This window comes from Cebus imitator, unplaced genomic scaffold (genome assembly GCF_001604975.1).
Source record: "Cebus imitator isolate Cc_AM_T3 unplaced genomic scaffold, Cebus_imitator-1.0 Scaffold283, whole genome shotgun sequence".
In the NCBI taxonomy this organism is placed as follows: domain Eukaryota; kingdom Metazoa; phylum Chordata; class Mammalia; order Primates; family Cebidae; genus Cebus; species Cebus imitator.
In genome coordinates, this window is record NW_016107598.1 from 841,978 (window position 1) to 857,170 (window position 15,193).

A 15,193-nucleotide genomic window follows, 5' to 3' on the forward strand; every position below is an offset into this window, starting at 1 on the left:
ACATACATGTGGCCAACAGGCATATTTTAAAAAGCTCAACATCACTGATTATTAGAGAAATGCAAATCAAAACCACAATAGGATAACATTCCACATCAGTCAGAGTGGCTACTATTAAAAAGTTTAAAAATAACAGATGTTGGTTAAGTTGTGGAGAAAAAGAAATCCTTTTACACTATTGGTGGGAATGTAGATGAGTTCAACCATTCTGGAGGACAGTGTGACAATGCTTCAAAGACCTAAAGACAGAACTACCATTCAACCCAGCAATCTCAATCCTGGTATATGCCCAATGGAATATAAATTGTTCTATTATAAAGACCTATGTATGTGTATGTTCATTGCAGCACTATTCATAATAACAAAGACATGGAATCAACGTAAATGCCCTTCAATGGTAGACCAAATAAAGAAAATGTGGTATATATACACCATGCAATATTATGTAGCCATAAGAAAGAATGAGCTCATGTTCTTTGAAGGAACATGGATGGAGCTGGAGGCCATTATCTGTAGCAAACTAATGCAGGAACAGGAAACCAAATGCTACATGTTCTGACTTATATGTGGGAGCTAATGATAAGAACACATGGACACAGAGGGGAGCAACACACACTGGGATCTATCAGAGGGTGAGGGTGTGAGGAGGAAGAGACTCAGGAAGAAACCTAATAGGTACTAGGCTTAATACCTGGGTGACAAAATAATCTGTACAACAACCCCCCACAACACAGTTTACCTATGTAATAAACTTGCATATGTATCCCTGAATTGAAAATAGAAGTTAAATTTTAAAAAAAACCAGCTTGCCTGAGAGTGATAACAATAATTTTTATCAATCTGTACACCCTCTTTTAGTCAAGCACAGTATCTTTATAATGTAACTGATATGGACTTGAGGGAAATACTAGTTAGAAAAGGATGGAGTCCCTGGCCAGGGCTCCACCCTCAAGCCTGGACCTGTGGTTCTAAGTGAGAACACATTACAGATTTGGAATGTGAATACTCTGAACACTGCTCTTTAATTAATACAACAAATACTTATTAAGGTGATATTGTGTACAGACAGTGTACTGGAAGCTAACCACACGAGGGCCTAATTTTCCACTTATGTTACATTTTTCCTGCACTTCAGAAGCGTACAAAGTAGTGCTAAAGAAGTAGTACTGTGTGCCCAGAAGTAATATAGGGCGCTACCCTAAGCTTTACAATGTAAACTGACTTACGTTGCACACATAAACTACCACTTTTTGAAAAATCATTGATTGTTACATCTCTCAATAACTGTTGGAAATCTCCCTAGGTAACCACATGAGGGGCTATACTTCTACTTATGTTAGATTGAAGACATTGCATTAACTGAAATCAGATGTATCAATTCTTTGGACTTTACAGTTCATAGTAATATTTCTATCATATTATATGTGCCCTGAACTTTATTAAGAAAATTCAAAGGCTTTAGGTAAGACATACTAAATCTTATTTTCTCGTGACCTCCAGTGAATACTATATAAAAATAGCAGCTTCCACATTCTGTTTCTATTATGTCACTTTCATTTTCCTCCAGAATCCTTCTCATTCTCTAATTATCTATTTTTCTATTGTCCATCTACTCCAGAATGTAGACACCAGGAGGCCAGGTGCCTGGATCAGTTCCTGGAATTCCATAAACATTTGCAAATAAATGAATGAATGAACAACCCTTCCATCGCTGCCGAGATATGAGACAAACATTTCATATTGCCTTTGAACTGCACAAAAGGCAACATACCTGCTATAATATTGTCCAGCAGTGTTGTAGGCATGCAGAATATGCCAACTAGTAAATCACTTATGGCCAGGTTTAAGATGAAGAGATTAGTGACTGTGTGCATATGTTTGTTCCTCATTACAATAAAGCAAACCACAGTATTTCCCACCATGCACAAAAAGAAAATTAGGAAGTAGGAAATAATGAAGATTGCTGCCACTTGAGGCTGGTGAAGATAGTAGTTCACATAGGTAATATTAATATCTGAGTACAGATGATGCTTTGTGTCATTGACACTCCAGATGGGATGCCAGTTTTCTGAAGAGTTTGAATCCCATGTCTCATTCATGATGAACCTTAACAAAGAAGAGACAGAAAAGAAAAGCATAATTAGGAGCCAGTAGAACACAAATTCTGTGCTTGAGTTTAAGAGGAACATCCATAAAACCCCATGGAATTTTATGGTCTTTCTATAATAATCTATAAGTTTTACATGAAATTGAATTATAAATAAGGCACTCAAATTATTAGGATTTTAACCAAGAGCATTTGAAAATTCCAATTTGTGTCATAATTGTTATTATTATATTTTATTTCTAATGCACTCTATGTTTCATTTCTTTAGGCATGCACTCTATCCATTTCTCTTGCCTTCCAAAACTCTCCTTCCCTCTACCTCCAGGTATCATCTCTCAAGACCCACCTATTAATTTAAAGCTAACTTTCATGCCTCTAGCTTTCCTGATAATCTGAACAAGATATGATGTCTACATCTTTGAAACCCCTAAAGAAATAAGCTTCTTGTATTTTCCGTATTCTGTTCTGACTCAGTTAATTATTTTTTTTTTGCAGGAGTTTCATTTTGTCACCTGGGCTGCAATGTAGTGGGACCGTCTCAGCTCCCTGTAACCTCAATCTCCCAGGCTCAAGTGATCCTCTTGCCTCAACCCTCCAAGTAGCTGAGATCACAGGTGCATGCCATCATGATCAGCTAATTTTTATATTTTTAGTAGAGATGGAGTTTTGCCATGTTGCCCAGGCTGGTCTTGAACTCCTGAGTTCAAGTGATCCATCCACCTCAGCCTCCCAAAATGCTAGGGTTACAGGCATGAGCCAATGCACCTGACCTGAATATTATTTTAATATGCTTCTGTATGCAAACACAGCCACCATATTTTGAGTCTCTGAAAATAGGGCTAGGTTACTTGTCTTGGTTTCACTTAGCATAATTCTATTAATACACAAGGTATGCATAACAGTATAGGAAGTGATCATTATTTAAGTTCCCAGGCTCCAACCAAGGGCCAACTTAGCAAGCGGGCTTTTCTAAGGGTAGCAGCCTCCGGCCTGCTTGTTGTCTCTTTTCTGCACACCTTGTTAATTAATTGAACAGAAGGTTATATGTGCCCATAAATGGAAATTAATTTGATAGTGGGCTTATACAATTGACCTCCCCACACTGTTAGTGTGTTCCAGCAAAGCATTATAAATAACTGCTTAAAGTAGTGGACAAATGTTTGAAACAGGATAGTCAACATTGTCGGAAATTATCTACCCACAAAACACTTGTAACTTTCAGTTAGAAAAAACTGGGCAAATACCACCTTAGTTAAATGATCCAAGATAACATTTTGGATAATGGGATGCAAATATATTATATGCTCCTTGATGTAATGCATGAGAATTTAACATCAGTTTAGCAAAATTTTTGCCAAAAATGTATAATCTTATCCTGAAGAAATATCAGACAATTTCTAAATTAGAAATATTCTATAAATGTAAAATATTTATATATTTATCTACATTAGAAATGAATGAATGCTTGTTGTCCTTAGCTATAAAATTTAAACTTCCTACCACCTATGGTCAGCAGCATAATGGCTTCCCAAGTATCTCTGTCCAACTCTCTAGAACTTTGGAGTAGGTTAGGTTACATAGCAGAGGGGAATTAAGGTTGCTGATCAGCTTATCTTAAAGTAGGATATTCTGGTTATATAGGCAGGCTTAACGTAATCATAAGAGTCCTTAACAGTTGAAGAGATACAGAAGCATCAGTATTAGAGTGATTCTAGGTGAGACCAACTTGATGGGCCATTGCTGGCTTTACAAATTGAAAAGGACCATGAACCAAGGAAAGCAGGCAACCTCTAGAAGCTGGAAAAGAAAAGCAAGAAAACAAATTCTTCCATAGAAACTAAAGCAAGAAATGCAGCCTTGCCAACATCTTGATAAGCCTAGTGGAAACCATTCCAGACTTCTGACCTTCAGACCTACAAGGTAACAAATGTTTGCTATTTTAGACACTAAGTATGACAACTTGCTACTGCAGTAATAGGAAACCAATACACCACCTATCCAATTTTTGTAGTATTACCTGAGATCTTTTCCTCATATTTTCTATAAACATAGTTAAGAGATTGGAGTTTTCTTTAGTAATTATAACATTTATTTTTTATTCTGCAATTGTATTTGCTCAGACATATAGCTGTATTCTACATTTACTTTATTTCGATGCTTATTTCAATATTTTAATAAGGTAGCTTCTCCATGTATTAAATTGTCTTATTGCATTTAATAGTATTATAAGTAATTACAGTGTGTATTTAACTACAAACTTCTCACGAAGTTTCCAATTATTGTATCTGCTGAGTTAGTACATATATGAGACCAACTCCTTATCCCATTGACATGAATAACAATCTATGTACAACATATTTAGATCCCACTATTTTTTGCTCATATCCTTGCAGATGGGCTCCACTATTTGTTGGAAATTTTGGTACAAAAAAATTAGAACCCAATCCAATATTTGTATTTTCTTATTTGTGCTATGCTTTTTTTAATCTATTGTCTAGAAGAGATTTTTAATCCTCAAATTTTGTTACCTATATCAGCATATATATTTTCTACTGATTTTTTTTTTCTGAAAGAAAACAAATCCTATTCAATTTCCATCTCAGTACTTCCTTCATGTCAGAAGTCATTAACTGTTCCACTGTTATATTCTCTACTATGGATACTTATTTTCTATATGTTGATATGCTATATCCCATCTTTCAAAAATTATCAGTTTCTAATAATATTGATTTTTCTGTTGAAGATTTTGCTACCTTTACAAACAGCATTTCCATTTTGTTATGTCATTTTATATACTGTATTATAAAGTATATTCTGTGACAGTAGAGACCAGTCCACAGTTAAATTCTCAGTATCTAAAAGCATGGTCGAACCAATAATTGGTGCCCAATAAGTATTTATTAAATGAATTAATTAATCTCATTATTTACTTTTTGTTTCATAGATTGTAGATTTTTCTTTTGTAATTTCTTGTTTGTTAATCATTTCTTTTCTCAAATTTTCTTCCACTAAAGGTACCTGAATGTCTTCTTATAATAACATAGGGTTTAAAAACAGTAGGCTCTGGAAAATAATTGCCTGCACTTAAATCCTACATCCTGTTTTCTATTGGTATTTCCTGGAAGATGGCTGCATAATTAATACCTGTGTGGCTTTGAGTAAATTATTTAATCTGTTTGTATTTCAGACTCCTTATCAAACAAGTAAAAATAAGTATACAAACCTCATAGGGCTGTTGTTAGATTTTCATCAAATAATTGTAGTTAAAATTTATTATATGCTTACCAAATGTCAGACTCAGTGTTAAGCATTTTTACATGCATTGGTTCGTTATAGTCTCATGGTAGGACAGTCAAAGAGGAAACTGAAGCAATGGTCAAATTAACTAATCTGCTAAAGGTCACACCATCAGTACAAATCAGAAGCGGGTTTCATTCTATGCAGCTCTGCTCCAGAGCACATATTTTCAACCTCATAATATAATTTATATAAAGCAAATAAAAGGTACATAATTCAGAGTAGGCACTTCGTGAATATTTCGTATTATTTTCCTTTCCGTCTTCTATATGTTTTTCACTTTTCCCCTTCCCTCTTCCTTCTTTTGCTCCTTTCTTCCTCCCTTCTGGTTTTAAAGCCATTTTTAATATATCTCAAGTTACTCTTTTGTTACCTTACTCATACTGTGTTTAGGGCTAGTGCTACCAGAGCACAAAGTATGTGTGGTGTGCTTTTTATTTCTTCCTTTTTTATTCATTAATGTTAACATCATTCCTTCAGAAAGTGATCTCAAGGACTGGGTACCAAAATTACTTCTATTTTCTTTCATCATTGGATTCCTGAAGAGGGTGGCAAAGGGCTAGAATCACATGGACATGCCATCAGGGAAATACTTCACTGTACTCTTTCTTGGAAGTGAGGGGAACATCTTTTGTTCATTCATTCATTGATTTAATAAATATCCACTGTGTTGACAATGTGCTAGGTACTGTTCTAAGAACTGGAGAATATAATAGTGAATCAGACCACATCTCAGCTTTCACTGTAATGAGGAATACAGATACTGGTGTTTTTAAGCGAGCTTACAATGAGAGCCAATTGTGAACATCTCTGCCCAAATGCACATTCAGTGATATTATGGTAGCTGTTTGAAGGTGACTGTGATAGGAATATTCACAGCATCAGAACTGGCAAAACTTTAAAGATGAAACCTCTTTATTTTTAATAATTGATTGTTGAACATGTATTCATATGCCAGCAGATTGAACCAAAGCATCAAAAGAAGAAAATAAATGTAAAAATGAGGATCATTAGGAAGGTTAAAAAAGAAAAGGAATTAAGTGACTGCAACTAAACTGAAAAGAAGCTATGACACAAACAAAAGAAGTACAGTAAATGAGGAATGTAGAAGGCCAGGGTGACAGTATGATATGAAATTATAAATACGCCTGCACAAAACACTAATGCCTGTAAAAGAAATAAGCCCACTATTTAAATGACTGTTATGCTTTTACACCTCAAGTGAACTGTTTATAGGATTCCCTCTTAATTTTATAGTGTCAATGAAATATTTTCTTCTTGTTTTTTATTTCAAAAGTACTTTTTTTTCTTTTTTAACTTTGACTTTTATTAGGTTCAGGGGGTACATGTGCAGATTTGTTACATGGGTATATTGGGTGATGAAGAGATTCGGGGTAAGAATGATCCTATCACCTGAGTAGTGAGCATAGTACAAAATGGGTAGTTTTTAGCCCTTGCCCCACTCCTTCCCTCCCCCTCTAGTAGTTCCCAGTGTCCATTTGCCTCCTCTTTATATCCATGTGTAGTCAAATTTAAGTGAAGATTGTAATTATCCCAGCGTCCATTTGCCCCATTTTTATATCCATGTGTAGTCAAATTTGTGAAGATTATAATTAAATAATCACCTTTAGAGTGGAATTCTACTCAATAGTATAAGTTTGGAATATAATATATTGAAATAAACATATCTATAAAAGAAATATATAAACAAGCATATCATACAGCTTGTTACAGAAAAATATTTTCTTTATTACAAACATTAAAGTTTGATATTTGCATGCAATCTATGCAATAATTTCAAAACAATAAACATGTGCAGTGGAAAAACATATTTCTAGGGATATCCTACTCTGGCATCCTTTCATTCTTATTTTAATAAATGTACAAATCAATGTGCAAAAATGATTAATTATGTATGTATTAGAATACTATAGTTTCATTGTCCTTATAAGCCAAGAGATATTAATATTGTCCCAAACTAGAATGATAAATTTTAATGACTTCTTTGAAAGTGAAAATCACTTTAATGTAATAATAGCTTTTGCAAAGTCTAAATTAAAAGTTCTAAAGAAAATATTGAAGACTATTAAAAAAACAACATATAGATACATTGGAAAACAAAAGAAGAGTGCTTTTAAAGACCCAAAACACGGAAAGCTGTTAAGGTTGAATAAAGAGAAACAAGACTGCAGAAAATTCTAGGTTAAAATGCATCTAAGAAGGAACTTTCACGAAAAGGGAGGGTTTAGAGGCGGCTCCAAGATCAGAGTTACAATATAAAGAAATAGGAAGCAGCCCGGGGGAGTTACTTGAGGTAAACTGGGAAGCTGATTTTTGGATCAGCTGAATCCGACACTACCCACTACACCTCTGCCTATGAGACCAAAAATCACACATGCTGAGAAGATTCGGTCCTAAGGCCTTGTTTAGAAGCAGTTATTCCCATGCCCTCCCAGTCAGAGCAAACATGTTGCTAATAATCAGAACTCACATCCATCACACTGGCAAAAATTTAAAAGATTAATGATATCTGATGTTGGCTGACAACAGATGCAGGGAAACAAATATTCTCATACAGTGTTAGTAAGGGATATAAAGATAAGACTTATTGAAAGTGAATCTGGGAATGCCAGTCAAATTAAAATGTGCATTATGTTCCACTTGACCTTTTCATTTCTAGAAATATAATTTATTGATGTAAATACATCCATGAGTAAAAAGCCATGAAAGTATTACATTCTTTGTAACTTTGTCATAGAAAAAGTTTAGAAACAACATAATTGACCATAAACAGATGAAAATTTAAGTGAATTTTAGCAATATTAATAATCAAATATACAATATGATAACATCTTAATAATGGCAAAATATATCTGAACAGTTGACCTCAGCCAACTTCTGTTATAAACTTGATCCCTATTAATTCACTTAATACTCTGAGACAATACTATGATTATCACTATTAACCATTTTTAGGTGAAGAAACTGGGGAAAAAGCAAGTAACTGGCCCTAAGTCATCAGCAGGGAAGTAGCAAGGTCAAGATTTAAATTCAGATAGTCTGACTTCAGATACTTTAACCTCTGTGCTATAATAAAGTAAAGCCATTATAATCATAGGAAGTCTATTCTGATATATAATGCTCTATAATATGTTCTTCATGTCAAAAACAAAACTCTAATTAAATAGAAAAATATTTATTAATAGTGGTGACTTCTGGGGACAGGAATGGATTATGTTGTAAGGTGAAGAAAAAGCTTTTACATTTTACTATTTTTTATTGCTTGAATTTTTATAGCACAAATATATTCATGTTGTACTCAAATAATAAGAACAAAGAACAAGAGGATCTAAGCATTATTTACATTTGCCAAACCCTAAGAAAACTTTTGAAAGCCACATGCTTAAAAAACTTCATATTTTCATGTAACAGACAGAAGTTAGACCTCATTCTATAATTTAAGAGATTACTATCTACACAGGTGTATACGTGATTGTCTACATGTGAATTATTATAGGGGTAGCAATCAACAATTTAAAATAACACATTTTTATTATAAAATTATATCATGTCAATTATTTGCCCCTGGATGGAGTAGTGACAGAAAACAAGCATGAGGGGAGGCTTCTGGGCAGCTGGAATAGGGATATTTCTCGATCCGGGTGCTGGTTAAAAGAATGTATTCAATTTTTAAAAATTCAATGAATGTTATATTTATGCACACATTTTTGGATGGAAGAAGTTAAAGCCGCTGACTGGTTATTCATTTCTGACCCTGGGAGAAATTAAAAGGGCAAGTGACCCAATACAATCTCCTTGTCAACATGATAACCGAACCTCTGGGTAAATAGACTATTCATATTTCCAGAAAAGTCCTTATCTATGAAAAGTGCTTGACAGAACATCCTTGGTTAAGGATTACCTGCAGAAAATATTAATAAGTTAAGAACCTAAGGATTTATGATGCTGGGCTCCCTAGAAAATGCCTAAACTGAGGCATAAACTGGCAATATTTTATAGTTTAAATATTCCTCCTGCTGTGTGAGGCAACCAAGCAAAACTCCACAAGGAGACCTCATCTTCCATTTGAACTGGAGACTACATCTCAAACATGGAAAGTGCCAGGGAACTGGTACTGTCACAGACACTCCCACCCCCCATCACTGCCAAGGTTGTCTGAGCCTCTTGATTGCCCATATCCTTGAAATTATTAGTACATTTTCTTGATTGCCCCTATCCTTGAAATTATTAGTACATTTTCAGAACTGGTAAAGTTTTGAACATGTTGCTTTGCAGTCTGAGACTTTGTGTTAGCACAGACTGACAGTGCAAGCAGAACTATGCTTCAATCTGATAAATCTTAATGGCTTGGGTCATTTTTAGCAACAAAAAGTAGATGGAAAAAATATAATGAAGATCTAATTACAAGATGACTCCTACCCATTGATGATAGTACACAGCAAATCTTTGAGGCAATAGGATGTGGAGGAAATAGGCTTAGATATGAGGGAAATGGCTTTGTGGATTGACGAAGGGTGACTGGAAGAGAGAAGAGGAAGACAGAAAAATTTCTAGCCCTGGCTAGTGCTAGTGGTGCTGATAAAGTGAGACCTTTAAGCCCCCTTAAACGAAAGAACAATAAAATCTATGTATTGTTTATAAGTACCAAATCCTAAGAAAAATAATTTCCAAATCCTACTGTTCTTTGCTGTGAGACTCTTTTTTTTTTTTTTCATGTCATGGAAGACCTACTTGTACTTCTATAACTACTTGGAATGATGTCCTTCTTCCTCACAAAGTAGTATAACCAAGGCCATTGACTACTCAAAAAAATACACAAACAGCTGGAGGTAAGATCAGGTGACTGCTAAATCCCAAAGATATTCTGTGAAAAATTTCAAATATTTTACGTAAAAATACCAGCAGAAGCCTGGTAAATCATTATTTGCAGTTTCTTCAACTGTCTGGGAAATCTCACTAATTTTAGAGCTATGTGAGTTGAAGGCTAATCCCCAGTGACTGAAAACTTCTGTAATCAAGTATTTTCATGTTGCATAATAATTAATCTATATAACCAGTCAAAGTAGAAGCATAGCAACCCTACCCTGAGAAAGGTAATTTCCTTCTCCCCTCACTCACAAGTGTCATATGTCTTCCAAGGCTCTAGGCATGGTATGAGTGACTAACCCAAAGTTGTCTATTTGATGATGAGAAAGACACACTCAATTTAACATTCCTGGCACAGACAATGAAAGATATGCCACTCTGGAGAGCTTCTGTCTTCTGTTCTCCTTATATAATCTTGCTCTTGGGAAGCCAAGGGAATATTTAGGAGACAGTGATGGACCTGCCAGCTCAGTTAATGCAGAGGGGGCTGTGTGAGCATAAAAAGAAAAACACACAAAAGAAAGGACCATGAAGAGAAAAATAAAAAGGAAGGAAATACGAAGCTGATCAACTTAGTGGAGCTGTTGAGATGCTTTATAAAAAGCAGTGTAGAAAGAGAGAGAAAGAGTCATACAGTTTCTACTAAGAAGTTAGAATAACAGTATCCATCTTTGGAAGGTGGGGAGACACTGATCCTCCCTCCCACTTCTTAAAGTGTCACTGCAAGTTCACTCAAAGCATTGTAGCCTGGGAAAAATCAAATCAAATGATCAGGATCATGATTCAAAATGGAAAGTACATAAACAACAGCCTGAATGTATTTCCATGAATAAAGTCGAGTCTGAAAAAGGTTGACTGAGAGGCTGAGATAATCTTACCCTACCCCCAACAAGAAATCATAGGCCTTTTGCAATTATTTGAGTAAAAAAGCCAGGAACTGGTAGGTAAATCCTCTAAAGATGACTTGATAGAGGCTTTCACTGTTCAGTAGCACTTATGATAAATCAAATCTATGAAAGACCCAAAGGTGAAACTAGCAGGATTTGGAGATGCCGTGTTAGGGGGACCAGCATCAAATAAGATTAGGAGTGAAAAATATGACTTGAAAGGCTCTTTACTGGTTAATGGCCTTTAGCTGAATGCATAATTGGAATAGACATTATGTGCTAATAGAGAATGTTCCCTTTTTCCATTTTTGGTGAAAAGTATATTGTCTAAGTCACCTTTCCTGAAGTTTTAATTGGCCATGCTGAATGGTAACTATTGGAATTTTTTGTGTTTTCTTAGAATAAATTGTAAACAATACAGAATTCCAGGAATGTACAAGAGATTATTGCTCTGATTAAGCGAATGCTTGAGGTAAGATTATTGGTTCCCATTAGCTTCCCCTTTGACAGAGCTGCCTGGCCAGTCCCTGAAGGTTAGCTGTAGATTATCAAGCACTTAACAAGTAGTTCTTCCAATTTCTTCAACTGTGCCTGATGTGGTAAACATTGTATAGGAAGCACAGCAAGCCAAGGAGGATGGCTATGTCATTAGAAACTTGCCTAGTGCTTTTTTCTCCATCTCAATTTCTAGGAACAGCTAGGCACAGTATGCATTCTCACAGAATAGGACTCAGGATACATTTACTATATTGTCAGAAGTATGTTTGAATTTGCCTGGATAACTGCAAAATTTCATGAAGTGGGACTTGGACTTAACAAATACTCAAAGCAAGTTAGTAAATTATGTTGATTATATTACAAAAGCTTCTCCTCTAATAAGAATTCAAGAGGAGTTAAGGACTGTGGTGATTCATGTGACAAGCATAGGCAGGCTGATGAACCCAGATAAAAGTCATAGACCTTGGAATTAACATTGACTGGAGCAATTAGAGATATTTTTTGAAACCATAAAACATTTTCTCTTAGAGAATCTGCCAATGAACAAGAGATCTAGAGACAAATAGGACTTACTTTGGCTTTTGCAGAAGTTTTTTGTTTTTGTTTTCTTCAATCTAAGAATGCTATTGACCTCTGTTCACAGAATCACCAGAAAGATAACTGAATTTGAGTAGAGGCTCTGAGCAGAATCAATTGCTAAAGGATTTTTGGAGAGTGGTGATGCAGGAAGGTCTATTAGGACTGTGTGATTTGACTGCACAGATAATATTAGATGCACCTGAAACCAGAACATACGCAGACTACAGCTATATGCAGAAATTAAAGAGTTCAGCGAAGACCTCTTATTTTTTGAGCACAAATGTTAGGCAAAATAGCTATTCCTAATAAACCATTTAAAAAGCAGTTGATTGTTTGTTACTGAGTGCTGGTCATCAATACTCTGCCCACCACAGAAGGACATCAGCTAACTCTGAATCTAGGGAAAACAACTTTGTCTTGGATAATGTCAGAAAAATTCATTTAGGGATCAAAAAGTATAGCCAAAGTTCACTCATAAATTAGAAACGGGATGTTAAAAAGCAGGCTTTGGGAAGTGGGCAAGTACACAGAAGGGGATCGCCACATACAGGAGCAGCTTTTGGTCTGTTCTCACACTGCTAATAAAGACATGCTTGAGACTGGGTAATTTATAAAGGAATTAGGTTTAATTGACTGACAGTTCGGCATGGCTGGGAAGGCCTCAGGAAACTTACAATCATGGCAGAAGGGGAAGTAAACATATATTTCTTCACATGGCAGCAGCAATGAGATGTGCTAAGCACAAAGGAAAAAGCCCCTTATAAAACCATCAGAGCTTTGAGAACTCACTATCATGAGAACAGCAGCATGGGGGTAACTGCCTTTATGACTCAATTTTCTCCCACTGGGTACCTTCCACGACTTGTGGGGACTATGGGAACTACAATTCAAGATGAGATTTAGGTGGGGACACAGCCAAACCATGTCAAGCAGGTTGCTTCCCTGACCATAGAGATGATCAAATAAAGACCTCAGCTATCTTTTCCAGCTTCATTGCTGCATGTTCTGTGTCTCATAAATTGCTCCCTATTAAAGTAAAGTAAGTAGTCTGGCTCACTGAGGAGAGTTTCTGGATTATGTCACCTGTTTAGAAAACTACATCAGTACACCCTGCAGATGGGTAAAGCTTGGTGGAAGAAGACAAGGGCACACCTACACATTGGACAGGGATAAAAGCAGTTCAAAGATTCTTCACTTGTAGCCAATGGCCTTGCTGTTGTCAAGGAAATGGGCAGTCATTTAAAAAAAATTTCTGTGAGAATTTAGGGAAGAATTTAAGTGTGCCATGTACATAACTACCAGAAATAACTAGTTATTGACTCAGAAGAGAGATTTGGAATAAGGCAGATTTAGTCAAATTTCTAGGATTATTACCTGCGTCTTGAAGTGGGCAGGCACTGGGTTCTCAGGCCATGCACTGAAGGGTTAATGAGATAAGATACTGCACCCCACACTTAGTCAACAGAGAAAGAATTATTTAAAAATGTTTGTGGAAATCCTACTATTTCACACAACACGGATGAATGTGCAAGACATTATTGCTAAGTGAAATAAACCAGTAACAGAAGGACAAATACTATATGACTCTACTCATATGAGCTATCTGAAATAGTCAAACTCTTAGAAGTAGAAAATAGAATGGTGGTTACCAGGAGTTAAAAGGAGGGGAAAATGGAAGTTCTTCAATTGGCATAAAGTTTCGGTTATGCAAAATAAATAAATTCAAGAAATCTGCTATTCAACATAGTACCTACAGTTAACAATATTGTAATGTGCATTGTTATGGTCTGAATGTTTGTGCTTCACCAAATTTATACATCCAAACCCCAGTGAAATAGTATTAGGGGGGCTTTAGGAAGTGATTTGGTCAAAAGGACAGAGCCTTCATATATGGGATTAGTGCTCTTATAAAAGGGGCCTGCGGGAAGTTATTTGGCCCTTCCACCATGTGAAGACACAGCTAGAAGGTGCTATCTATGGGAAAGAGGGCCCTCACCAGATATCAAACCTCCCATGCCTTAATCTTTGACTTCCCAGTCTTCAAAACTATGAGAAATACATTTTTGTTGTTTATAAGTTACACAGTCTAAGATATTTTGTTATATCAGCCAAAACAGACTGAGATATGCACTTAAAAATTTGCTTTGTGTATCGTATCAAGGTTTTCCCACAGTTTTTATGTAGCTCCTGCCATTATCAAGTGGCAGGACACTTTTATGATCCTTTATACAACAAAACTCAGCACATATCTTTGTGACAAAGAAGTATTAGCAGGGCTGCTGTTACTCACTCTGTGGTAAACAACATGCTTGCTGAGTTGCAAGTATATCAGAACAGATCATAGCAAATAGCAAAAGGGCTTGTGAGCATATTTCAATCCCAGGGAAGGAGACAATTATGTTATTTCCCTGCCAACACGTCAGGGCAGAGAGAATAACAGTGTTGGACATCTCTCTCAGATCTGGGGCCGACTAATGGCCAATATGGAAATAAAGTCCTTGAACTTCTTTTCTCTGAAAAATGAATATTGGGTCCTTAATAATCTGTAATCTAAAGAAGAAACATATTGCCTTGATTGATAGTGTTTTTTTACTGATGTATGGTGTGTCAAACATTACATTAATCTCTAAGTCATAGCTACATTGTGTTAGAGGGTTTGTACTTTATTAATAGAAGTAAGTGAAAATTAGACTTATGCAAATGATGCTTCCCAGGATAAGGAAATACTTTGAGAGGTTGGATTGAATCCTCCCATTGATTAAAAAAACATGTTAAAAAGGATTGTCCAGAGAAGAAAGTGAATTTGACCTTAGAAACACTGCATGTTCAGGCCGGGCGCGGTGGCTCAAGCCTGTAATCCCAGCACTTTGGGAGGCCGAGGCGGGTGGATCACAAGGTCAAGAGATCGAGACCATCCTGGTCAACATGGTGAAACCCC

General features: G+C 35.8%; 1 protein-coding gene across 1 annotated transcript in view; it reads right to left on the reverse strand.

Moving 5' to 3' along the window:
• The window catches only part of NPFFR2 (neuropeptide FF receptor 2), a 106,216-nt gene that overhangs the window by 23,225 nt on the left and 67,798 nt on the right, over window positions 1-15,193 (reverse strand). The window contains exon 2 of the mRNA XM_017501625.2: window positions 1,772-2,106. Within this exon, the coding sequence (XP_017357114.1) occupies window positions 1,772-2,106 (335 nt within the window). The remainder of the gene's footprint in view (window positions 1-1,771; window positions 2,107-15,193) is intronic.